Consider the following 26,891-nt stretch of genomic DNA (forward strand, 5'->3'; position numbering starts at 1 on the left):
ATCAAATTACTACACGTTAATGTTATATATTTTTGCATTTCCAAAGAATAATTTATATTCATCTTTATTGTTCAAGTTATCTTATAATTTTTTAGAGTTATTTTAAATTCGCGGGAGGTGTTAAATTGCCATTTTTCTCTGGGAAAAACTTTCGACGAGTTTTATTTTCTGCAGAAAGCAAATTTATTTTGTTGCAACCTTATCTTACGCGTATTATTTGTTTTTCTGAGCTTAAACATTCATTTGAAGCTACCGTTAAATGTCACTCCCTCGGTGTTTTTCCTTGTTTCGTCACCACATTTTCTCCAACTTGCCTACTTTCTTCTACGACCGCGGCACAGCATTGCGATGGCTGAGCAGGATTATCCTGAAATCCTGCTGGCGAGAGAACGGGGACCGCGTGGATATTCCGGCCGCGGCGGTAATGTCTCGCCGACGAGTAGAGCTGAAGACGAATGATCCGCGGAATATCAAACCCTCTCGAAGAAAGCCCACACGAAGGGATTATTTTTTTCTCGCCGATGCGAGAGTGCAGAAAGATCATATCAAACACCATCGTCACGAGTAGATGGCAGTCCTTTCAGCTGTCTAATCTATTCCGATAAAAGCTTTCGCGGAAACGGGTTATAACTTCGCACGTAGGAGACCGCACGGGAGAGAATTCTTTGTGTACTTGGTCCATTTGTGGATCTCTCTGAAGTACTTTGAGATACTAGGACAAGTATTGGTCGACCCCGTTCTCGTTGTCTAGCAGGAAAAGAGCAGAAATAGGTATTACTTAACTAGCTCTGATCGATAAACAGGAAGAAACGGTTATTTTTTCAATTATATCAGACATCTTGAGTTTTCTACTTTAATGTGTAAGACATTAACCTGGCGATCTACAATTCTTATAATTAATTATTGATGTTATAATTTGTTTTTTTTTAGTCAATTCTATATTTCTACTTTTTTTTAAATATTAAAGTCGTAATGTTTATGTCTACATATATTGAGTTTCTTTTCGGCGGGTAACATTTTGAATATCGGAAACCTTGAAGGAAAAAATTGGCAACATTTTATCACGGCGGAAAAATGCTTCTAGGTTGAGAACCTTTCGAGGTATTATTCTTCTTATCCCCGTGCTAGAGGTAGAGAAATTGCGTGACATTTTCTTTTTTTTTTGTGAACGAACAATCTCTTCGAATTTGCCATTAGACAAAGAAAATGGAAATGTCATTATTGAATTTCTCTCATCCGACAGTGGAACATAATTAATAATCTGTCCATTTTTGATTGTAAGTTTATTGAACTGTCAATTGTACATGTCGATATTGCTTCAATGAATGTCGGTGACTCAATCTTAATTCAAGATTCAAACGATGTATAAAAATTTATAGCGAAATATACTACAGTTTAATATATTATTAATTACTATAGGTATATATATATATATATATATATATATATATATCCAGTGTAAATCGGTGTAATTAAAGATTTTATAATTATCGATTATAATATTAAAATATATTTTTTATAAATTGTTACAAATATATAAATAATATGTAAAATTATATATATATGAATAGAATTTAATCTTTACGATTGCTTTGCATAAACTAAAAAATTTATAATCCTTTTTGGAGGATCATGGAAATGTATATATCCTTATAAAAATTTATTTCAACGCTGAATGGATAGCTCATTTTCGCTATAAAATTTCTATTATAAAAGAGTTTAAAAATTTACTTTTGTTCTTCATTGTACTCATACTATTTTAGTATTTCAACATCTAATGTTTTGATATGAGAAGTGGAGATAAAACATAACATATATTTCTACTTAAAAAGAATACTGACTTAATCCCTTTTGGAAACAAGTTTCTCAAATAACGAGAGAAAAAAAGCTTACTGCTGTCACGTAAAATTTATCTTCAGCCACTATAAAACCATAAAAGCGGAGCAGAGAAAGAGGGCTGAAAGAATCCAGAAGTAGAAAAAATTCTGTGCTATCGTAGTTTCCAGACCGGTGAAAATCAGTGCCACCGTCACCGTCTCAGTAAAGTAGGCTGGAAACAGATACGGCGTCGGTTTACGATCTTTCCGCGAAAAGAAATCATCTTGACACGAGCGAATGGTTTATTTCCCTTTGATTATTCGCTCACCCCTTCCCTTCCAAGACGAGCGCAAAGTTTTTTTTTTTTAGTATGTGCCTCGCGAGATTATTCACCCGTGAATAATAAACGGCAAAATTTATGGCGTGGAGTGTAACGAGAAACGTGTTTCGTTGAAAAGAGAGAGAGCGAAAGAGAGAGGGAGAAAAAATTAATCAAATATGATCCAATTAAGAGCGGGTAACTTCTTGACAGAATCGGATCATATAATATAAGTATATCATTCTATGAGTTCTGGATATCTTGTGTTCGATTTTACCGCTGTATTAAAAATTAATTTTTGATTAATTCCTGATTGTTTCAATTTTTCCTAATAAAACTAGAAATATCGAGCTTTACTTGTCGATTAATTTTATTCTTTGTCTTCAATTCTTAACGTGAAAAGATTTACAATATCTCGACTTCTATTCGTTGAAGATCCTTATTAAAAAGTTATTTCAACGAACGTTAGTTTTTCTATTAGAAGAAAGCAGAGAAAGTACAGAAGTTTTCTGTTACGAAAAGAGGAACTACGTAAATAATTTAACTATACAAATATACAAAGTTTGCTTTTAGCAATGGTGGACGCACACTTCATGCACTTCATGACTATATAATTATTATATTATGTTATAATTCTCTGTTAAATAATAATGTTATGCTTAAATTTTAGAGCTTTTACTCTAATTTTCTCAGCATGATGAAGCACACACACTTTTTAGACATCATCACTTGAGAGGATAAACTCGACATAGCTCCCTCGCGTCTTGCCTTTGATGTTTGCCCTTAGGTTCAATGGCTCGAATTAATACTTTTCACCCCTCCGGGTGTGTTTAAGAGCTTCTTGAAAACAGGTACAAAGCAGCCAAGACAGATTCCATGAAAGGGTGCTCGAATATGGGTCTTAATCCGAAATTTCCTTAACAAAGGTCATCATATCGTATTCTGTATTACTCGACATAATTAGTTTGCAATATAAAAATCTGAAATTTTAAATTTTTAAACACAAAATCTTAAAATTAACATTTAAAAATAAAGAATATTTATTTTATTTGTTTAAAAATAAAAAATAGAAATTTCATAATTTTATAAAACGCGAGAATACAGATGCACATTTGTAGAATATAAAAGATTAAAAATCTTTTGCTCTTAAAGAAATGCGTAGTTAAAATTATTCAATAATAGTTATTTTCAGTAACATTCATCGAATACAAGAAGATATATTAACTTTAAAGCTCTTTTGCTCGGTTATAATATATTCCGAAAAAAGCGCCGGAAAAATTGAAAGCCGAACGAATATTCGCCTAGTCGCCGGCGAAGGGATGCGTCAACACTTTTAACAGTCTTTTATCACAAACTGGAAACTATGCGTGATAGGAAGGAATGGCGGAAGATCAGGAGAAAAGCAGAGCCTTGTTTAAGCGCGCTTAACGCGCCATTATCGCATTACGTAGCAAAAGTGGCAACGTGGGCATTAAAGGTGCACGCGGACAGCCGAAGGTACAGGCAAGAAGGGTGGGTTTTCGAAAGGGATGAGACGATATTACATCCTGAATAACGGCGAGGATGAAAAGAAGACCCTTTAACCGAAATGCTTTCTTTTCATAGCGCGGGCTCCTTTCTTTTTCCCTTCCATCGCGAATTCGTCGTACGTGCGAACGGTTTATTTCGTCCGCGGAAAAAGGAGATTTTTTTGATGGACGGCGAATCACCTTCCCCTTCTTATTCTGTGGAAAAGTAGCGTAGTTGCTAGCAAAGTGTGCGCGCGGGGACACGCCCGGAAATTCCTCGGCTTTGCGAACTTTCGCGCTCGCTTCATTCCGCTCTTCCGTTCTTTTTGCCGTCGTTAACGGGAAAGGGTGTAATCGAAGGGAGAACGTCGTGCTGAAGAATATTCATTTCATGATTTTAGTTATTTAATGAAAGTTTGAATTACATTCGATCAATGAGATTAAAATTTAAATCAAATTTATTCAAAAATCGAATTTACTTCTTGAATATGGTAAAGTTATGATAAAGGAGCATTATGATAATTCTATTATAAAAAATTTCTTTGATTTTACATATTTTTAAATAATTTTTTCTGACACTTTAGGGATTATATTTAAAAAAACTTGAGTGGCTGAGTGGATATTTAATACTTACAGTTTATTTTATATAATTAATTACAGTTTATTTTATATAATGGAAGTATTATATGAGCTAACATAACAAAGTACTTTTAAATAATATTTTTTAAGTATTTATAAAAAATGAGCATTATATATTTATCGTTATTCAGAGTAATTAATTTTATAACAACGTTTTATCATATTAATTTCTTAATTTACTCTAGTATATCATGATATATAATGTATAAAAAATCCTGGTAAATTTTATATAATATATTTTACGTTTAGTATCTTTATATCTATGTTGACTCAAGCACTTTCTGATAACTCGTACGGGTGCCATTTTTTCCGAAACAAAATTAAAGTTTGGAAGGGATAGTAGTACATCAGGAACGGACTTAGGAGCGGTACTTTATTTCTCAGTTCGAACCCCGAATACCAATCATCGTCTCGTCCATCAACGTCGACGAGAAAAGGTCAGACGGATGCTGCTTTTTCCACGTCGTGGAAAAGACACGCGAGTTTTGTAACAGTCACGACCTCGGCCTCGGCACGAATTCACAAGCTGGACCATAATTCACCCGGCCGGTCAGATCAGTCAGCTGATTAATTCGGACGAGATTAAAGTATCGCTCGCGTGAGGTTTGCGATTGTTACGTTGCAACGTTGTAATGCACGTTTTATCGCGATGTTGACACATTTCACACACGTAGCTTATACAAATCGTACATGCCTTGGCTTATTGATTAATTTTGAAAAATGCAGCTAATTGTAAGAGTAACACAAGTTATTGCACGGTGCGACAGAATTATTATTATAATATTTGTCAAATTTTCAATCAATACTGTATTGAATATTTAATTTTTGTTTAATCAAAAGTATTGATAGTCTTTTGCTTGAGATTGAGAGCGCGAAAAATTACGATAAATTACATCTTTGGTTTAAATAAATAAAAAAAGGAATGATACTTCACGAAATATTTTCACTGAAATTTTTTTGAGGCTCAGGCTACGCTCGTGTGTACAAATTGCATGACACCGTGCAAATAGTCGCGCGATAGCCGTAGCCAATTCAGCGGCACGGAACGATGCTGGAGCACCTGTGTCCCGGGGCTTTGAATGGTATTGCGCAGGTATCCCCGAAGTGTTTGCGGTCACGCAACGGTCGGATCGGTGGAATTGGTCTGCTGCACCTTCTTCGTTATCAAAATGCACGTAAATAGACCGCGCGCATACGTATTCCGAAACGCGCGTTACCATCGCGAAATTAATCCGAATGGGTTCATCTGTGAATAAATCTTCTCAAGGCTTTCATAAAAAATTCCTTGAGAAAATTGATGATGTATGTTAATTTTTCTCACGATTTCGATAAAAACATTTAATATTAAAATTGCACAGATATATTCAGATATGTTCAGATATTTTTACATATTTATATGTATATTTAACATTGGCTGCGTTCAGCAGAGAAAACAGCTTTACAACTGTTGTGAGATTCTTCAATATGATTAGTTCTTGCCTTTATAGTTCTTCATGGATCTAAATGTACAAACCAATCATATTAATGAATTTTACAACAGTTGCAAAGCCGCTTTTTTTGCTGAACGCAGCCATTGAAAAATATATATCCACGAATTTACTCAAAAAATTATAATGTTCTAACAATCATGCAGGAATAGGTATAGGACATTAGATGTATAAAGGATTTGATATTATTTATTATCAGATGCAACGTTTCGCACAAAATATTGTTAAATATTTTGTAATGAAGTTGTAACAATAGAAGCGACAGTTACAATTTCCTGTAACACGATCGCGCGGAGCTTAGATGCAAGCTCGGGGCAATTTAAGAAGCAATCAGTGTTTATCGAGGGGCGTAAAACTCGCCTGAAGTTTTCAGGAGGGTGAGAGAAGGTCCGAAGCCTGGCGACCGGTCTTCGTTTCTATACGGGGAAAAGCCCGATAAAGCACGATACAGCGGCTGTCTCTTTTTATCTGCCATTTATCTTGTACGTCGGTACACGTCGTACGGCATCTGTGACGGCAGAAAACGAGCCCGACAACCGAATCGGCTGCTCGTCGTGATTAAAGATACATCTCTTTACCAAAGGACGATGTGCCTTCGTCCTCCGGTACCTTTTTCCTCCCTTTGTCCCTGTTCGGCCGTCCCCTCCATTATTTCGTATTCTTTATCTCATGGACGATCGAGGTGCTTTAAGCGAAACGAGATTGTGTCGGATTATCTCACGAATGTAATGCAATTAAATCCCCCGCGAAAGTGCACTTGAAACTTAAATAGTCTTTTAGGTTCAATTAGCTTAAGCGATTGCGGAAATAACACTTACGCGTTCTACAGCTTTATCTAAATATTTCAATGCGCGAAAGATAGAGCAATCTCATTGTTACGTATTACGATAGCAATCGAATCGCGATTCAAGTCGAACGATTCGCGTCCCACTTGTGCCTCCCCTCCGTTATCTGTATGACGGCATATTATCGGAGTCAAGCGAACGGTGTCGGAAGAATAATTTCCGCTTCTCGCGAGACGAATCGTCCGAAAGGAGTCTTCTACTTCGATTAAGGCCGACCAATAACGCGAACAGGTACAATTGCCACGTCGAAATGCGCGAATTGACTCGGTCTGACCATTGCGTGACTGTAACTACTTTTGCAGTACGCTCTAATGCGCTACCATTAAAACTTGCATCGCCATGAAAATCACGAGCAACTTGAAAATTCATTTGCTTGCCTCTTCGCGGTCAACGGGCATTAACCGGAATACCGTATAAAAATTATATCCTGTTAAATACTAATAAACACGAGTAAAAATTATTTTAGATTGTCTACTATTCATGCTGTATTATTATAAACTCCTTTTTTTTGTAAATCAATGCATAATAAACAAGAATATATAAAGAAAAAGGGCAAAATTTTAAAAATTATGATATTTTAAATTTATTATATATAAAAACGAAATAATTTAATTGTATAAACTAAATTTTTTTACAAAAATTCTTTCCTTATCTGTATCATTATTCTTAATTTTATTAGTAATATTGAGAAGCTTAATTTACAGAAAAATTACTTTTTGTTTTTATTAATAAATAATTTATAAATTATTAATATCTTTCTCACACATTCTCGTACAACAATGATAACGTCATTCTCTTTTTCAGATTTATTTTCGCCTTTACAAATGGAGATAGTCATCGACGGGTGAGTGACACTAAAGTTTTATCTATTATTATTTCAATCCTACAAATCACGATCAGATTTTTAACTCTTGACTCTCGATTTGACAAACGCATTGTATCGCATTTTAAAAAATTCGCTTCTCAAATTCTCGTGAATCCGCGCAGTGATTTTTCTTTTTTGTCAATATGTAAGTTCGACAGAGAAAAAAGCAAAATCGAAATCGACAACGCGATTTGTGCGCGCGATGCGACGAGCGCACATGTAAATATTGAAAACGACGGTATGGGTGGATGACGTGTCGGTTTTTTCTCTAGAAAAGCAATTACCTGAAAAACAGACATTGCAGCGATTTTTTTCGCGTGCGCACTAGGACAAAAAGTTTTTATCCATAAATATCGCGTATTGTATTGTGCGTGAGTTGCATGCGCTATTTCCCTTCGATAGCAACTTTTTGCAAATTCGGATCTTTCCATCTACTCGCGAATCAAATCAACATTGTAATATATATGTAGCTTTTTCCGAAAATCTTTTTCCAATCTGCATCGAGATGAATATACATCGATCGAAACGTTATCCATTTCAAAACAGTAAAGTAAAATGCAAGATATCACGAAACTATAAATTTCTCTTGAAATTGTGGATGCTTAAAATGTGAAACATTTACTTTGATTAAAACCATTTACTCAAAAATTAACTTGATGAGTCATCAGTGAGATAGAATTGCAATATTGGAATTTCCCTATCAGATAATTTAAATTATTACTTAATGATTTATTATCTATTGAAAGGTAAATGAAAAGTGTGTCAGATTCTTCAATATACGCGATATTTGTAATGACAGATCATTGGGAACTTGAAATTTGGATTTGAAGAATTTCTAATCGCTAAGTGAAATAGAAATATTTACTAATTACTTATTTACTTGTCGCGAGTGCATAATTCTGTCGAGCTGGAACAAATTTTAAGAATTCATGATGGAAAAAGATTTAAAAAAAGGAAGGAATACTTTCAATAGTTAAAGTATCCTTTATTTCATTCGTACATTCTACAAAGCAACGAATGACGTTGTTTGTTTTATTTCCAAGATAGCGCGATTTCGCGCGCAGCGATTGCATTTGTAATTAGCTCCCGTTGTTTTCCGTCGAACCGGCAGCAGATCGTAATGCAAAACGATTTTCCCCGTTCGATTCGCTAAAATCGAATCAACGTCACGATACGTCTATACATCTTGCTGACCACGCTTACTCCGTTGAAGCTTTCCCTCCTCTATCCTCTTTGTCTCTCTCTTTCTTTCTCTCTTTATTTGTCTCGCTGCATGGCGTGCATAAACATGCGTCGATGCACGCGATCACTCTGTATGCTCCGTATATGGATGTTACTATACACGAAGCCAGCCTGCACAGCAGACGTCGAATGAATTTTGGATTTCCTCTGCATCACGTGCATGCCTCAGTGTTTCTCAAACTCTTTTTCCTATATCAAAGATTTTATTTTATTTATTATCTTTGTCTGTTCCTCTTGAGAATACTTAGTTGAAATTTTTATGTCAACATATGTGGAGTGTTTGTAATTAATTTTGAACAATACTATTAAAATTAAGAAAGAAATAAAGAATTGCATCTATATTATGCATTATTATAATAACAAAACTCGAAAAAATTGTGCAAACAATATCTTAGTTTATTGTACTGTTAAATTTTAATTTAAAAGAAAATTTTAAAAGAAAATTAGATTCTATTCGTAAATTTGCAGTCGACATGATGTTTAAATTTTTTCTTGTTTAAGAAACACTGAGGTATGGATTACATATTCTATGATCGCCGTTGATCTTATTTTTTCTGAGGCATCTAGTGCATATGCATGGCTTTAAACAAATGCATGCGTGCGGAGTGTACTTCGACGCCAAACAGTCGTATCGACTTCGACGACTTGTCTCGTATTTCATCGAGATATGGATATGGTGTGTGTGTGTGTGTGTAGACCGCAGCAACCCGTTGGTTCTCTATCTCGCTATTCTCGCACGTTTCCACAGCTCGTGCATCCGCGAGCTACCGAGATAATACCTCGACAAGAGATTTGAAGACTTAAAAAAGGAATTTCAAAATGTGTAAAGCAGCGATCATAAAGAGAGAAGAGTCTAGAAGAAATTACGTTACTCTTGAAAAGAATTCATTTATCAAATATTAATTTTAAAACAAAATTGTTCCAGCTGATAATGATTCCAATAGATTCTCGATCAGAATAAAAGATATTTCTGATATTCTAACATTTAAATTTAATTCTCTAAGTAATTATGTAGTCGCTTTAAGTGTCAGCTCTCACATTTATATTAAACGAATTCTATTTTCAATATATAATTATAGATTATTTTTTCATTAAGTTCTATTTCAAATATTTCTTTATATTCTGGAGACAAGCTATTGCTTTCCAGATTTATCATTGAGACATCATTTACGTTCATGATCTTTAGCTTTTGAATCTTTGCTGCTGTGTTCACGATTTATGTCACTGTCCGCAAAATATGTGATCGTCCGATGCGTGTCTATCGTGTCAGAAACACGTCATCCACGAATTTACGCGAATTTACGCGATTGTCAAATCGAGCCATTCAGAAAAAAAAGTAAAAAAATGTTTTTTTAAAACTTTTCTTCAGCAATATTATGGGCAGCAATATTATGATGGAATAGGTCGTCTAGACTGACATATGCATTCCTGCATTAAATAATAATTTATTATTCTGTTATTCAGAATTTGATGAAAGCTGCTGTCTCATAAATATTCTTCTTTCACAAAACATTTATTTTTTAAATATTAATATTTGTATACAAGCAGTTCTAGAAAATTTATTGTGGCGCATTCTAATACATATATCAGAATGAGCATTTTAATTTATAGTTATTAAATTTAGTAGTATAATATAATAATTAGTTTGATTACTTTTACACTGTATAACATAAGCTAACACACATCTAGTTAAATGAAAGAAATTCTTTTGTTTAGCAAAATAAATTGCCAATTTCCAGAGTTATTCTACACAATTATTTTTAATAATAATTATTTATAACAATTATTATGAAAAATAAACACGCGTATAGCTCTGTTTGTTTGAAGTATCTCGTCCAGAAAGATTTTGAAAAAGTTCTGTTTTATTTATGGAATGCCAACAAATGTGCATAAATCTCTGTGTAATTTGCGCAACAAATCGTACCGAATCGAGTTAAAAAAACGCATTTCTCTTTGCCGTTCGCAAATTTCCGTATATACTATTCCGAGTATACACTAGGAGTGGATAAGAGAATCAAGCCACTGCAATATGCATCCGTAGCGCAGGACGTATTGCGATGGTCTGCATTTCGCGAAGCAGCGGCGCATTCGAGGGCGCCGTTTATCGGCTGTCGTCATCCCCGCAGCATTAGTGGTATTACATGTACGATTATGGGATTATTTGTTATTGACAATGAATTGATCACTTCATGGTCGTCGATGCCCGATTTATTCGTGTCGAAACGCGCGTTCGCGATTCGCGATACCGTGAAACACGATCTTCTCGTCGAAACGGTACGGTGAATGGATGAATTGGTCGCGTTGCTAAACTTACGCCGGCGAATTAATTCGCCGGTTATGCGGTTATGTTTCTGAAATTGCGTGAGGCAACAGTTGTGCGGGAGTATAATCGAAGGATTGGATAGGTAGTAGCGTGGTAACCCAAAATAGAGGGATATTGCAGTGGGAAAGCAGCATGAAAAGTTTATTGATCGTTAATGAAGTCTATTTATTTTTTTTTCACAATTTTTTTACGCGATGTTTGTGAATTTATTTTTTTAATATATTGCTCTGAAAAATTACTCGATACTATAATAGTCTCATTTTAACGTTACATACAATTATTCGGAAAATAATTGCATATGCTTTAAAATATTTATAATTGATAAAATTGTTTTTAGTCACATACAATAGTAATTTTTTTTCTTATCTGAATATCGTATTATTTTATAAAGTTTAGGATGTTATATGAAGTTTGTGCAATATGAATATTATGCAATTTTACAAGTTTTGCAAAAGCTGATAATATTTTAATTTTTTAAAATTTGTGTTGCAGTTTTTCGAGATTTTTCATGCTTTATTTAATTTCGCAAAGCTAGATGTTACATTCGTTAAACGTATAAATGGAGCATCCTTTTTTGGAATGGTTTTGAGGCAGTTATTGCTTCGCTTATCGCTCGAATCGACTTTAATACGATCGCCGCGATTACGTGACCAAAAGAAGCGATGTTTAAGAATTTTCCCCGTGCGTGATTTATCGCGCAAAATCCGCGAGAAAACGCCCCGGCCGGGAAATAATGTTACGACTGTGTGCTACGGTGGACGTATCCACCTCTGGACAGTGCTATAAATCGTTCCGCACCCATAAAAGACTAACTCCTCGTTTATCATGCGCTTTTCTGTCTGGTATCTCCGGCCGCCCGCGGAGAAATATCTCTCGCTACGAGAATACGAAGAGCGTACGAAGGAAATCTGAAATTGTAAGATCCGCGTCATTCTTACGGCACACCGACAAATCCCGATGTACGTGAAGGCTACTACCTCCCGCTAGGATGCTATACTCTTCCCTTATGTACAAACTGCTCGACCATTAGTATCGAGGATTGATGGTTTCATTATGGAGCTGCGGAATCTGAAACACTCGCTCTAGCCGCACAAGCCACACTTTTATTAATATCGGGATAAAATTGCTCGAGATTACCTGACATATAAGGCTTTATTCTGCCGTGAAGAATATTTATCTTTGTTTACTTTTAATTATTAAGGTTTACTTTACGTTCACTATGTTTATCATTAATCTTAAATCCTAAGATGATTACGATGTCAGAAAAGAGTAGAAATCAGCTCGTTGTATTAGTCAGTAAACCGTTAAATATGAGTCTCATGTTTCAGTTAATCCATAATTTATACCGCATTTGTATTTTAAGCGAATGTATGTAAACGAAAATTACAAAGACTTTCTCCCTGGTGGATCACAGAATTATAGCTGTTACGATGGCAAAGCCATGGGAATTACGATGCTGCCGGAAATTACACTGTCACGTGGAAAGAATTACGATCTCTATAAAATTATTGTCCTTCACCGAAACTCGTAAACATCTGAGGTGATTCGACGATAACGGATATAAATGAAAACTTCGATGATACATAAAATAGTCGAGGACTGGAATAAGATTAAAATAACGTTTTCCTTTTGTCTGAAGATTAATTAAAACAGCATAGCAATTATTATTCATTTTTAAGAGTTTACATATTTCCTCAACTTGTCTAAAACATTTAAATAAACTGAATTAACATTCTCAAAAAAAATTGTAAAAGAGTATAAAGCAAAACTTTATTAATATGAGATGAAATTATTCATACCGGGAAATCATATATGTTCTATACAGAGAGAGAGAAAGAGAGAATATTCCATACAATATTACCATCGTACATTCCTGAATTTTTTTAAAATTTCCGTTAATGCATTGTAAAGCAAACATACAAAACGCATAAAACGAAATAAAAGCACATAACCGCCAACTTTCAGGCACTATACTCATGTTAAGGCTTTGAATAACGCGTCCGCTGAAATAAAATTCATTTGAAATTGCCCGAAAAATAGGATCTCGTTATCTATTTATGTTATTGAAGCTCCTTTGTAGCGAGAACGGCGGGGTTCCTCCCTCTACATCTTCTGCGGCACATTCCGCAGAAAAATGGTTGTGCGAAAACGCGCGCTGGTACATGTACGCACCAACCATAAATCGCGTGACACACGTAAATGCTGTTCACTTCATTTTTCATGTACCACAGTCTCTGGAGCGAAGCGAATAAACACAGACGCATCGCTATGAGCCTGGCTCTCATAGGCAGGACATAAAATGTTGCGAAAAAATATATTTTTGAATGCAGAATATTAAATGTAAGCCGCAGAATGGTTCAACATGTTTTAAACATAAAATGCAACGCATTATAAAAAGTGCGATTCCAAATACAAAACAGATAATCTTGGTTATTTTTTATCAATTAGTTTATCGTACAAAATGCGAAATGCTAATTATATAAAATATTTATAACTACTTATTATTTTCGTTGCTATTATTATATTTATTATTATTATTGTTACTAAATTAGCGACTAACCCAAAACTTACATTTTTAAAATATTACATTAAAAAAAATTTGCTAAATACAAATGTAGATGTGCTTTGTAACATACATATTATAATTTTGTTTTGTTTTAAATTTTATAATTATTTTTTTCAGTCTTAAATGAGAATAGTATTTATATCATTTTATATGGCAATCACAGATGTCATCGAATAATTTAAAATCTTTGCATTTTTATAAAATTTGCGCAGTTCTCTTTTTAAATTTGACGTAATACATGATCTTTTAACACATAATTTTCAATAAGTTCTTTCTTAAGATACATCTCGCCGGAGCATTTCCTTTTCGATCGTGCTTGGTCGTGCTTAACCAGTCTTTCGTAAAGCCTGTTAGGTGCGAGCTCTTTGATCGGCGAACTACCAAGTTCGTTAAGTTTGTGCGTAATTTACATACGTGATTAAAATCGGTGTGATTACGAGATGCTGCCAGCTCGTTTCCGCGGGCTAACTAGTCCCTTTGTGACGCCCCATAAACGTAATTCAGCGGAGCTCTATCGAGCGACTCGAATATAAATTTTTTGTCGAGCCAATGTAATTTCTCTCATTAGTTATTACTGCGCTGATTAGCTTATGGCGTGCAATTTAGCTTTTGAATGAGCAAAATAATATAATGCGTATATAGAGCGACCAAGATGTATGAATTACATGCAAACCACGGAAATATACATTGCATATTTTAATTATAATTTCTTGGCTAAGTACGCAGAAACATCTATGTGCTAATTTTTCTATATAAATAAGTTAAATTTTTAAGTGAAAAAAAATGTTTATTTCTAGTAAATCTTCCTCTCTCTCTAATTCTTCTGTTTATATGTCTTAAATTTTTTATTAAATACAAATCCGTAATTTTTTTAAATTATTGATAAAAACTATTAATTATTAATGACTACTAAGATATATAATGAACTCAATTTTCAAAATATTTGTTTTTGTTATGAACTTGCCAATTTTGCGACGTCTAAAACATCGTGTATTAACGCAGAACATGATGAATTTAAAGGAACGCACGCGCGAATTAGATGAGTGTGTGGTGCACCGATACGGTAACGTTTCCAGCGGATGCGCGACCCATCCTCCTGGCGTATGTAATTTACATGCATAATTGAGGCGGGAGGGGGCTTCGTTACGAAACCGCCGCCGTTGCCCCTCTTGCGCAGCCTGTTGATTACTCCGCGATTCTCTCGCACTCGTCGCCCCTAATTAGTAGTCGAAATAACGCCCCGACTGGTGCCCGTGACTGACTCGTGTTTGTAGCCTCGGGGTGTTACCCATATCCGTTAATTATCCCCGTTGCTGCTCGTCCAGTGCGTTCGTTGTTGCATCCACGGCAAGTGGCTGCATTAACCGTCCCTATTGTCGTGTATTTTTTCTCGTGGACGGAAATTCACGATAATTAATTGTTAGATTAATTATTAACTACGCAGTAAATTGATCTATAACAATCTCTCGATAACAATTATTTTAGATTAGCATCTTTTAATTTAAAAAGATATTGAAAATAATGTGCGGAATTTATTTTGCGTCTGTAAGTGTATTTTTGCAGTGAGAAGAAATAGATAAGATCGTAAAAACGTTGATAAAAAATTCATAAAAGTGACGCTGTAAGTCGCAGATCGCGTTACTGAGAAGTTAAATTGCTTTTGGCAAACGTTATACATTTTATTGATGTAGGTAATGTAATTTTTGCTCGGTAACGAGTTAGATATTTTATTAACGTTCATTTAAATATAAAAGGCGGGGCAGAATTTAAATATAAAAACAACATAAATAAGAAAAAGGCTTTTGTCAAACTTTAAATTAATTCGTGTTGTAAAAGAATTTAAAAAAAAATACTTATGCGTTTTTTGAAGTCGACAATTGACGTTATAATATGAAGATCGATCTAGAGCAAGGTATATATGTGTTATTTTTTACACTAGTATATTATTTTTTAATTCCGCTGTGGCGGCAAAGAGCATCAGTCTTTGAAGAAACTGCCGAAATTTTTTTCGGTCCTTTCAAAACTATGAAAGAATCACACAGTCTCATGGTTCATGCGAAACGTTATCATTCAATTACGAAACCTTTGTACAGCAAAAAAGTAGGTACAGTACAAAGAACGGAATGAATAATGAGAAAAATAATAGAATTTGTTCTGCGCTTTTTTCTCTTTTGACCTTTAAATGACAAAAAATTACCTAAATAGTTTTGTAATATTTAAAAATGTAAAAAATATTAGTAGAAAGATTGAAAAAAAAGAGAAAGAGAGAGAAAGGATATTTTTAAAAAAATGGAACAAATGAATTTATAAATTGTGATTTATAAGTACAACATTCTTTATTAAAATTAAAAATATAAAATTACGCAAATACAATTTTTAATCTAATAAAATTATTTTTTTACCAGCGTAATTTATATATCTCGTCATGTTAACGAGCACTTTAATGCATGCGTCTTATCCTAAACATTTTTCAGACAAGATGAACGAGATATTAATGCCGGTTAGTTAAAGTATACAGGATATAAGTGATAAAATCTCCCTTTACACTTTTGCATTGTGCAACTACTGGGGGGATATACGGTAACCTCATCACTCATGGCAAGGTATACTGGTCCACCGTGTGAGACAATATCGCGTAACTTCAGCCATTAACGATATAAACAGTTATGCGACATTAAAGGAAATGACTTCGTGCATGCAGATAGGCGAATGCGTTGCGTACGCGTGCGATAGTTGTGCAGTAGAATGACTGATAACGCCGCGCGTAACGTATACATTCGTGCGGAATCATGCATGCTGAAATGAGGCAATCTCGCGTGTAATTAAGCCGTGAGTATTCGCGCTACGAGCCGTGGTACTTATGCAAAAAAATTATTTTCTCCCCGCGCGACGGTTCAAATTCCATACCGTTGATCTGACATCAAAGAAGACAAATTGATGGATTCATGCTGCAAATCGCTCTTTTAAGAAGTAGAAAAAAAATTAATCCACTTAATTTTGAATTTTCTTTTTACTTAATCTTGAGATAATTAATGGACGAACGAATTTTGAGGAAATTAAATCCGATTTTCCAAATTATCAAAAAAAAAACAACTGCTTAAAAATAAACCATTGATGCGCTAAAACTCTTCTCGAGCATTCTAAATTCCTTGAACGAAAGACTGTATTTCTTGTAGAATTTTCAACTTCCCTCGAAAAAAGTCGCTTACGTTCCTGCAGCGTTCAGTTGTAAAAACAGAAAAACGTAGATCGCAAACACGTCGCGCAGAACGACGATAATCCGGAAATGCTCTGGAATGACCAGCGTACCTGGGGCCCAGTGCGACCAGGGTTATTTCCGTCGGTTTAGCCGCGAAACCAAACAAGGGGGTGGGTGGTCGGAACGAGTCGGTGAACGGTAAACATCGCCCTGATCGTCGGAAACGCGGGTCGGAGTCGCGTGTGACCGGAGCTACCGCATCTCCGAAAAGGCTATTTGCGTTGCTCTCCACCCTTTTCGCTTACGGCCCCATCTCGCTGCACGCTCTCTCGCTCTCTCTTATCTTTTAGCTTCCGTCGGCGAAAGGAGGGAGTTTTCCGAGATGTTTGTTTAAAGGGTTCCGCCTGAGCACCGTGGCGAGGCTCATGCTAATGCAATATTCGGGAGTATATAGCCGCGGGTTATCCTAATTAAAATCTCCAGCTATTCAACCTCTTTGCCGCTACCTGCTCCGATGGCAGTTTACCCCTCCCCCCCCCCTTCCCCCTGTCCCGGTCTTGTTCATATACGTGTTCTCTTGTATGAGGTTCTATGATAGCATAACTAAACGAAAACATGCGGACGCAGCTCTGGGAAAATGTCTATTGAATAACTGATTAATGTAACTGATATTTTTCAATACAGGTGACATGTTATTGCATTCTATGGCACTTTTCCCATCACTTTTTTAACATTTACTGTTTTAAAATAATAGATTATGCGCCGATGATGTAAGGTGTATTATTATGCATGCCGTGTATAGAGTATCAGTTTGCTCAAAATCGGGAACATGCTTTATGCACACTCTCTCTCTCTCTTTCTCTCTTGTCGTCGATATCGTAATATTTATGGCACAATAGCGTTTGTAATTTGTCGTAAAAGGTAAGGACCACTATGGCTTTCAATAAAGTTGAGTTATTCATTGTCGACGGTGTTGCCTTATTTTTGTCGACGTTTCTCACTTGTTGCACAGAATATTTTACTTGGAACTTGCATTGAATCGATATAAGGTATCACATATATATGACGATTTACTGCAAAGATTTCCGACTCGCGAGATCCCTGAGTAATGATGAAAAAAGTGATGATTTTTTTCGAAAATTTGTTATTAAGAAAAAGGAGATGTTAATTTTGCGAAAGATATTACATTCTCTTTCCATCAATTCGAGAGTTAATATGACGCACAAAAAATACGACAGATAAGTAAATGTAAATTGAAAATTTTAGCCATTCATTTCTGTTATCAATAGACACGGCGATCATCTTTAGTGTATGTAGCACCGAAGGCTACACTCGCCATGGAACTGTACTAGTTTCAATTCTTGGTAAATAGACCTTTAACCTAGCAGTGGAAACGCGATCTATGTGGTCAGGCATCAGTGAGTATAACCCGTTGTAACCTCTGCGCGATAGCGATCGATTATTCAGGTATTCTGTACATTGTACATAGTCGTGAATAGTTGTGTCTTCTATTATAATTGAAAAAAGTTAGTTCCTCAAATTCTAAAAATTCCAAATTATTATTAATTTTTGAACATTAAAAAAAACATTTTTTTTTATTAATACATTTATTACTTAAAACATTTTCTCTAGGTAATTGTTGGAAGAAAAATAGGTCTTTATGAAAGAAGAATTAAGATAGATACAAAATATGTCGCGATTTATAATAATAACAGATATAATTTTGTTGAGTCAATTTTTGAAACTGTAAGTGCGTGAAAAATTTTGCTTCAGTTTTTCGCGTTATATTTATTTGCGATTTGTGTAGAAATCGTTACCGCATGCATTTTACAATGAAATACGAATGGAATGGAATTACATTTAATAAAATTTTTTTCACACTCGTGTAAAAATATTATGTTATTTTTCTAAAACTATTTGTTGCACGTTGGATTAATTAATGCCTCAATAATAATTTCGACATTCTGGACCCTCGGAGTTAGCATGGTTGCTGCTGAGCTGCGAATGCATAGGACGACTGCAATCGCACGCGCACGATACGTCACGCGATGTAAATAATCGCGCAGAACGTACCGCCGTCACGCGCGTCAGGGCAAATAATTGCGATTGTTACAAAACGGACGCGCTGCTGAGTGAAAATGTAATTTCGCAATTCGCGATGAAGGGAATCCAACGTTGTTATTCGCGAGGCGTCTCTTTTCATTGATCGTTTCGATTTATTTCAATTTATTATCGATTTGTTCTTAAAAGTGAGAATTTGGTTAGAGATGTGTGGTAAATATTTAAACCAATTTTAAGAAACATATAAAGCTCGAAAAATAGAGATGAAAAAATAGAGATGTTTTGAAATGTAAAAATATGAAGAACGAAGAAACAAATATAATTATTTTTTCTACTTATCTATTTTTAGTACTACTATTTTTGTTCTTTTTAATACTTTTCTCATTTCTCGGTAATTATACAATAAAAAGATCCGTCATTAAGGTTCATCTTTCTCATTATATGATATTTATCACTAATTATGCTAATATTAATTATAATTGACATTTTTGAAGAAAAATAACTTCTTTGTTTATGCATTTGAAAGAGTAAATCTGTTTTTTCTACTTTGTTTTTCACCAATTATAGATAAAAACATTAGTCTTAATTCAATTTAAAAAAGAATTTTAACAAAATGATAACTATTTTTTCTCTCCTTCTCTTTTTTACCCACTCCCCCCTCTCTCTCTTTCCTCCCAATTATTCTAACTCTCTTTCCGCTCCGATTAATATTATTTTTTGATTATATAAAAGTATAAGAATATAAAGTTTCATTTTCCGATCCTTTTTCTTTCGATGAAAGCGACCGGGGAGTAAACAACTCCGTTTAATCCCAAGACGGGATTCTTATCGCTTCTTTTATGCATACTTTGTAGACCTCGTTAGCGCTCTCTACGCCCTACGTACTTTTTCAACTACTTACTATTTAACGGGGCATTTTTTAATTTAGCAAGCGCATACGGAGCGCCCGCGGATGAAACACTCTACGTGGATATTAAAATTCCTCCGAGATTCTTTCCAACTTTACCGCTCTTTCTTGAAGGAAAGAGATCCGCTGAGAAGTAGTTTAACATTCTTCGACAGTAAGCAGCGGCTATCTATACATGTTTATTGACTCTGTACGCATTTCTTTGCACACTTTTGCATAAATAAATCATGTAACAGTTATTTATGAGCAAGGAAATCATCACTTATCTACCGGTCTATATATCATATCTATCATCAAAACATTATATTGAATAGAAATTGTATCACAAGCTATAAAAAAGTAGATTAATTCTCACTTTTTAAATTCTGTATTGTGAATGTAATGTTAGATAACAATTACTGTTCTAAACAAAGTAAAATTATTAATTAAAGTGGTGTATTCGTAATAAAGTGAAAAATAGTTGCTTGTCTGTAATATTAACTACGCAATAAAAATGTTAGGTTTACATTTCTCAATCAGTTGTAAAAAACTAAAAAATGTGAGAAATGTATAATTACATTTTTTCAGTTAATATCACGACTTGAGAAATGCAAGACATATATTAGAAATTAATAAGACAATTTAAAAATTGTTGAAGAGATAGGAAACGAGTTTATTATGATGGATTTGATATGTTGAATATTACATTCGTATACATATATTACGAAAACGGAATCATAAAGGATTATATTGATCTCGACAAACTTCATTCACTCAAGAAGTTCAAAGTAGGTAATTAGAACAGCGTTAAGCTTTTAGCTAACAGCATAATGTCATATTCTTACAAGTAGAATTTTGATCTTGGAAAATTTGACTTTTTTAAAAGTACATTTAATAGTACTGCGGCTGTGTTACTTTTTACTCATCTGATAGTTATTTTGCTACTCTCGTCTATAACCATGCGTAAATTAGTATTAATGAAAGTATAGTATTTAGTTACTTTGTTCACCTATCAAAAAATCACAAAAGAATAACATGATCATGAAGAACTTATCCACGGTTCTAGGACAGATCTAAATCGCCGCGGTTCTAACATTAAATGAGATTTTAATTTCTACCAATTTTGAAACATGCAGTGGAATACGTGTGTCGTTTTTCAACGTGAACACGAAACGTACAAGTGCGAAACACATGCCATTCCGCATGTAGAGCCACGATTTTTTCAGTTTCTTTTTCTGACGAAAAAACGGGCGCAGTAGTAATCGACTGAATCGAAAGCTTCTCTGAATGAGAAGGAAACGGATCTACGCGTATATACACGCAACTCGCATACGTACACGTGAAAGTGAAAGGAACGTGACGGGAACAGTGGTAGCGGGAAAGTGCAGGAAATCGTGCTGTTTCGATGCTATTTCCATGAAAATTGAGCACCTCGAGTGGGCCCGCCGGGCTCTCTGGTCGCTTTTCGACGTCTCGATTCGTGGCTGTGAAGCGCGGAAAAAAAGGAGAAAGAGAGCGAATTATCAGACTCCAATAGTGAAAGAGCAACCGAGAGATCAGTTCGTTATTTTGAGGCAAGCTAGGAAATTAAAAATTATAGACGATGCAGAATGATGTAAAATGCACTCATTATTGGAGCCTGATAATTTTCTCTCTCTCTCTCTCTCTCTCATTCTTAATATGTGTAGGTATATATACGCGCGTATGTATATTAAATTCTTAGTTTACTTTAAAGTAATGTATTTATCAGACCAGTATAAAACAATTTCTAAATTATAATTTTCTCAATTTATGTTATAAAATATAATATGGAAAATGTAATTCTAATTAATATATAATTACACGTGGAATTTTGCCGAGATATTAAATTATCCAAAATGAATTTTAAATATTAAACAAATTAAATATAATGAGAATATAAAATGCAAAGAGCGACAAAATCGATTTTGAATATACCTTCCATTACGAATTCTTTAGTTAACACAAATACAAACTTTTCTTTAATAATAGAAGATATGTGATTTTTAAATATTTTATACATGGTTGCTATAACTTGTTATTTTATACTATTTCTTTGTATTAATGCACTCGATTTCTAACTTCTTCTCTCGATTTAATTAACAAACACGGGAAAAGGGTAGAAATAATAAACGCAGCGACAATCAGGAACAAACACACGACAAAAAACTAAAACGAAGATACTGGAGCGTAAATTGAAACATATGCAGCCGCGGCCGTTTTGAAATAATTACGAACAACGCCGACGGCGTTTGTTTTAAACAAAAAGGCGTATGCAGCGCGTGTGTTTTTTTTTTATTTTTAACCGAAACCGAAATATTTAGTTTTTGCGACTAATAATTTTTGTTGAGTTTGCGATAGCGATACACGTAAAATATTTATCACGGTCACTATTTCGTAATATATTGGTTTCGGTTACTATTGAACTTTTTTAATTTGAAAAAAAAAAAAGATTGTTTTATTTCTTGACTTACTCCTTATTTCTCCATATTTTTTAAACACACACTTATGTACACATACATACATACATGCATATTTATGCATCTATTAATTTAGATCAATATATTTTTCCAAAAGGCATTACACATCGATTTGTGAGTCCTTTGAAAATCGCGTTATGTGCAATAGCGCATAATTCCGAGAGAGGCTATTTTGAAAATATCGTGTAACATATCGCAATGAAATGCAACTCGAATTCGATGAGGCCGGCAAAATGATTTTACTGATCAATCGCACGCGCGCGCGTGTGTTGTGTGTATGTGTTGTGTGTGTGTGTTGTGTGTGTGTGTGTGTGTGTGTGTGTGTGTGTGTGTGTGTGTGTGTGCATTTTCAATAGATCACATGCGATAGCTCTCTTTGAACTTGCAATCTCTTTCATTTAGGCTGTTTCGCTGGTCTCGATTTTTTTAGTCCTTTTAACGCCCTGATACTCCTTTGGTACGATTTTGCGCGATCGAGTATCGATAATATTAAAATTTGTCGGGAAATCGAAGCGAGCAACGAAATCACTTCTCGATTGAGAGTCATTAAGTGCAAAAAAGGAACGTGATACTTGAAAATCGAATCATTTACTTCGCACGGAACGCACATTCAAATAGACTACTTAATGAATAAATTAAAAACCTCTTGTGAAATGCGGTTGGAGACAATCCTCATCATTTTAAACTTGACGTATTATCAATAACAGACATCTATTTGCGCATTTGTTAAAGGGATGTAAATAATGTTTTAGATAATCTTCAAATGTTTGCTTTCTCGTATGACATACTTCATAATGGCGCAAAATTCTTTCTCACTGATCCCTTCCGAATGGCGATCGACGCGATAGTCCAAGAGAAAATCGCGAATCGTCAGGCATGTATTGCCGCGACGCCCGCGACCGATCAGCTTTTATCCCGCGAAAACGCTTATCCGATAACTATTGTTTGCACGCCTCCATTTACGAGGTGAATTTTCCATGCCGCGGTCTGTGCCATTTATCGGCCGTAACCGTCGCCGGTGCCGTCTAATAAATATCACTGGCCAAGCGATTTTATTTTACTACCTCTAACGTTCTCCCTCCTTCAACGTGATCGGCGTTATCGACCACACCAGCATGTGACCGCCGCGAGCTTAATTGACTAACTTTCCAAAATCAGCGAAATTCAAGTACTGTGATCAAACGACATTATATCATTTAGTTTAAACGCTAGTAGTTTATCATTAGTTGAAATGCTAAAAAATTGGAAATTAAATAAGAAATAGGTATATTGGTTAATATATTGAAATGTCAATGTATTAATATCTCTTAATTTATATTTATTATCTTTTCGGCGTCTTAATTAGATCAAAAAAATAATTTAGCTAGTAATATCAGTATTATGTTAAAATTTATATTCCAGAAATTATAATTATACATATAGATATATATACATACATACATATATTTATATATATGTAATTTTTTAACATAATACTGGTAATAGCTAAATTATTTTTTATAGATGTATACGCATATTTATGTTTAAAAGAAGATATAAAATTAGTGTAATTGTCAATCAAGCATGAATTATTTTGAGCAAGAATTTAAATGAAAATATCCATCAAGTGATAAAGCTGTAAGTTACGCATTTAGCGAAAAATGCCCCACATGTCAATAAAGATAAAGTACTTTTTGCAGAGAAAATATGATGTGTATGTGTTGACCAGGTCGCGAATATTTGTCAGAGAGTCAAAGCCGTTGACACGTTCTCTGCAGTACAGGAAAGATATGTAACAAGATCGTCGTAAGAAAACAGAAGGCGCAGAGAACGGGTAGGGAAGCAGGAAGAAAATTTTCAACACTGAGAAGGAAGCTTTATTTTTCCTTCGTATGTAAACGAAAACGGAAATTCGCGTTTGAGAAAATTTTATGCGAATTGAAATTCAGCCTTTTCCCTCGCCGCGAAGAATATCGCGAGTTTGAAAACTGACGGCGCGGCGGCGAAGAGAGAGGTGTACCGTTCATATCGTTGCCGTCGTGTTCTTGAATTTTTGTTTCTCGAAAAATACCAATCTATGAGCCTTTTAATTTGTGAAAAATGGATATCCATTTTGACGTGGTATTATTTGATATTATTCGTAGAATTAAGAAAAGAAAGACATATAGATCGGATACTGACTGTTCGCCTCAACACGGTCCTGACGGTCTCCACGTCCTGTCGTGTAGGCCAACGAGCGTAGACAACGCCACTGAGCAGGACGACGAACACTCCGATCCAGATAGTCCACGCCAGGACATTGCGCGTTCTAGCGAGCAGTTTACGCGCCGTTCTCGTCGAGATCACCTCCTGCGTCGGTATCTCAAGCTTCTGCGCTCGCCTCAGTATGTCCTGGAGTCGCTTCTTGGCCTGCTCCACGTCCGGCACTCCCATCGTCCTTAACCTTATCTTTATCCGCCTGTTCCCTCGTTCACACCACGTCGGTGCGTCGATCCCGAGTCCCGTAGGACCGCGTTCTCGCGCGTAGAGCGAGCAGCTGCCGAAGGCTCACGACGGAGACATCAAGGATTGACGGGATCGTGGGATTGTCTCATATAGAATCCGTCGTTGTAATAGCGCGTCCTCGATTTCCTGCAAAATTCATTCCATACTCTGACCTTTCGTAGTATTCCGAGTATCGCTTCTACTTTCGAAATATTGTAATAAGTATTCGAAAAGTGTATCACAACCTTGCTTATCCGTGAAGTTTCTCTAAAGTGTAATTTTTTTTATTTCTCTGACAATTTCACATTCGCGAAATTATTTTTATACTAATATCATTCGATATTAATATTGATATCTTCTTTTAGTGTTTACTTAAGTTAAAATCTATTAAAATTAAAAGAGAACAATCCCAACAGTTTCTGCTTGTTAATTCCAAACTGCATGATCTCATTCGATAGACATATGTGAGCAAACTAATATTAAACGAATCGACACTTAATCCTTATAAAGATGAAGTTTGAAAATATTGGCTTGTTTGTGGTCCTCTTCGCTTCTCATCCGTTCCAACGTAATCGATTCTGGAATTATTCCCGCCGCACGACGGTAATTACCTAATAATTCCAGGATCGATTCCCCCTTCCTTCTCCATTTCAACAGGAATGATGCACGCGGAAACTCGTCCCTAATTTCCTTCCATGTGAAAGTTCGACCTAGTTTTGCAGCAAGCTTCAGGATTATAAGGGTCCACATATGTGTCAGGCACGCTAACGATTTGACGCGCGATACATCACAGTCAATAAGTTTTCTTCAAGAAGTATAATTTTTCATTATTTATATTTAATTATATAACAAAAAAGAGCAAGAGTGATTTAGTTAACAGCGCGAATGACAGTGCGAGATTAAAACCGAAGGATTTTTTAAGATGTAATTTGTTACTTAAAATACTATAGTTTTACATACAGTTTCTTTTATTTTTAGATATTCGTGAATTTGAATTTTTTTGTGTTGTAATTCGAATCGAATCGGACAGATCATTTTTTTCAACTTTTTAATATATGTAATATTAATTTATTTCCATGATTTGTTAGCATCCTTTCTAAATTAAAATTAGAGTAATCGAGCCTGTGTTAAAACTTCTATTAAAATACACTTTATTTGTAATAAGAATTCAAAAAATATTACATTTATCTGAATAGATTGCCTAAAATAATTCTAATATCTATCTATTGCCATTATTATACATATATTTTTGTACATATATTTTCTACATAAGTATTACTATTATTTAATATACTCTTAAGTGAATCTTTTTTATATTAGTTTTATTTATTTTAAATTACTTAATTCTCTATTATTTGCAAGATATCTGGGGCATTGAGAATTCTATCTCTTCATCAAGCCTTGTAACTTTTCCTTCTCTGAATTATATTCAGACTCTGTTTCCACGATTGAATGAGATCGCTTTTCGGGTATCTCGAGAGTTTCCGGCCGGGCGAGTTTCTTCGTTAGTTTCTTATAAATTTCCCAAACGGTACTCCGTTGGCCTTGTCCGGATTACGTCGCGACGCGGCCAAAAAATCTTTTGTGAATCTTCCGGGAAAACTTTCGTGCCCCCTTGGCCGCGCCTCGAGGGCGACATGGAGGCTGAAAGAGAGCGGTTTATCTTCTGAAAGAAGTTTCCGCGTGTATGAGGGGTGGAAATACCCCTTCGATCAAACCGCAGCGACGAGCTGCGAGAGAGCACTGGGCCAGTGATTCTCCATCATCTTCCTCTCCGCCAAGACGTCGATCATTTATCACACGCGCGTTCAACATTAATCAGCTGCTTTTGTACCGGTAGAGGAATCTCCAGAATTCATGATACTAATAAAGGAATTTGACTAGACTCGAAATTAACTGCTAAACGTTTGAAATTGCGAATCTTTTACGATTACAAATTCTGCTTGTGGAGCAAAGAGCTTATTAATAATATTCTTGATAAATTTTAATAAAGAATTAAAATATGTAGTGAGATTTAATTTTTGAATTCCGAATAAATCAATAGAAACTAACTTAATTCGAAATTTAATTATAAAATGTTTATTATTTTGAATATTAATAATTTTCAAGAAATGCTGAACTTTTGCCAGATTTAGAAAATATATTAATACTTTATATTTTTACATTTAATTA

At 34.9% G+C, this 26,891-nt stretch overlaps 2 protein-coding genes across 3 annotated transcripts in view; one reads left to right on the plus strand and one right to left on the minus strand.

Moving 5' to 3' along the window:
- LOC105457846 overlaps window positions 1-9,015 on the plus strand; it is an 81,356-nt gene extending 72,341 nt beyond the window's left edge. Inside the window, exon 4 of the mRNA XM_011702750.1 lies at window positions 7,421-9,015. Coding sequence (XP_011701052.1) covers window positions 7,421-7,733 — 313 coding nt within the window. The 3' untranslated portion in view covers window positions 7,734-9,015. The remainder of the gene's footprint in view (window positions 1-7,420) is intronic.
- The window catches only part of LOC105457844, a 90,415-nt gene that overhangs the window by 59,911 nt on the left and 3,613 nt on the right, over window positions 1-26,891 (minus strand). For both annotated transcript variants that reach the window (XM_011702749.1, XM_011702748.1), the window contains exon 2: window positions 24,417-24,866. In XM_011702749.1, the coding sequence (XP_011701051.1) occupies window positions 24,417-24,668 (252 nt within the window). In that variant the 5' untranslated portion in view covers window positions 24,669-24,866. The remainder of the gene's footprint in view (window positions 1-24,416; window positions 24,867-26,891) is intronic.

This window comes from Wasmannia auropunctata, unplaced genomic scaffold (genome assembly GCF_000956235.1).
Source record: "Wasmannia auropunctata unplaced genomic scaffold, wasmannia.A_1.0 LD334991.1, whole genome shotgun sequence".
Classification (NCBI taxonomy): Eukaryota; Metazoa; Arthropoda; class Insecta; order Hymenoptera; family Formicidae; genus Wasmannia; species Wasmannia auropunctata.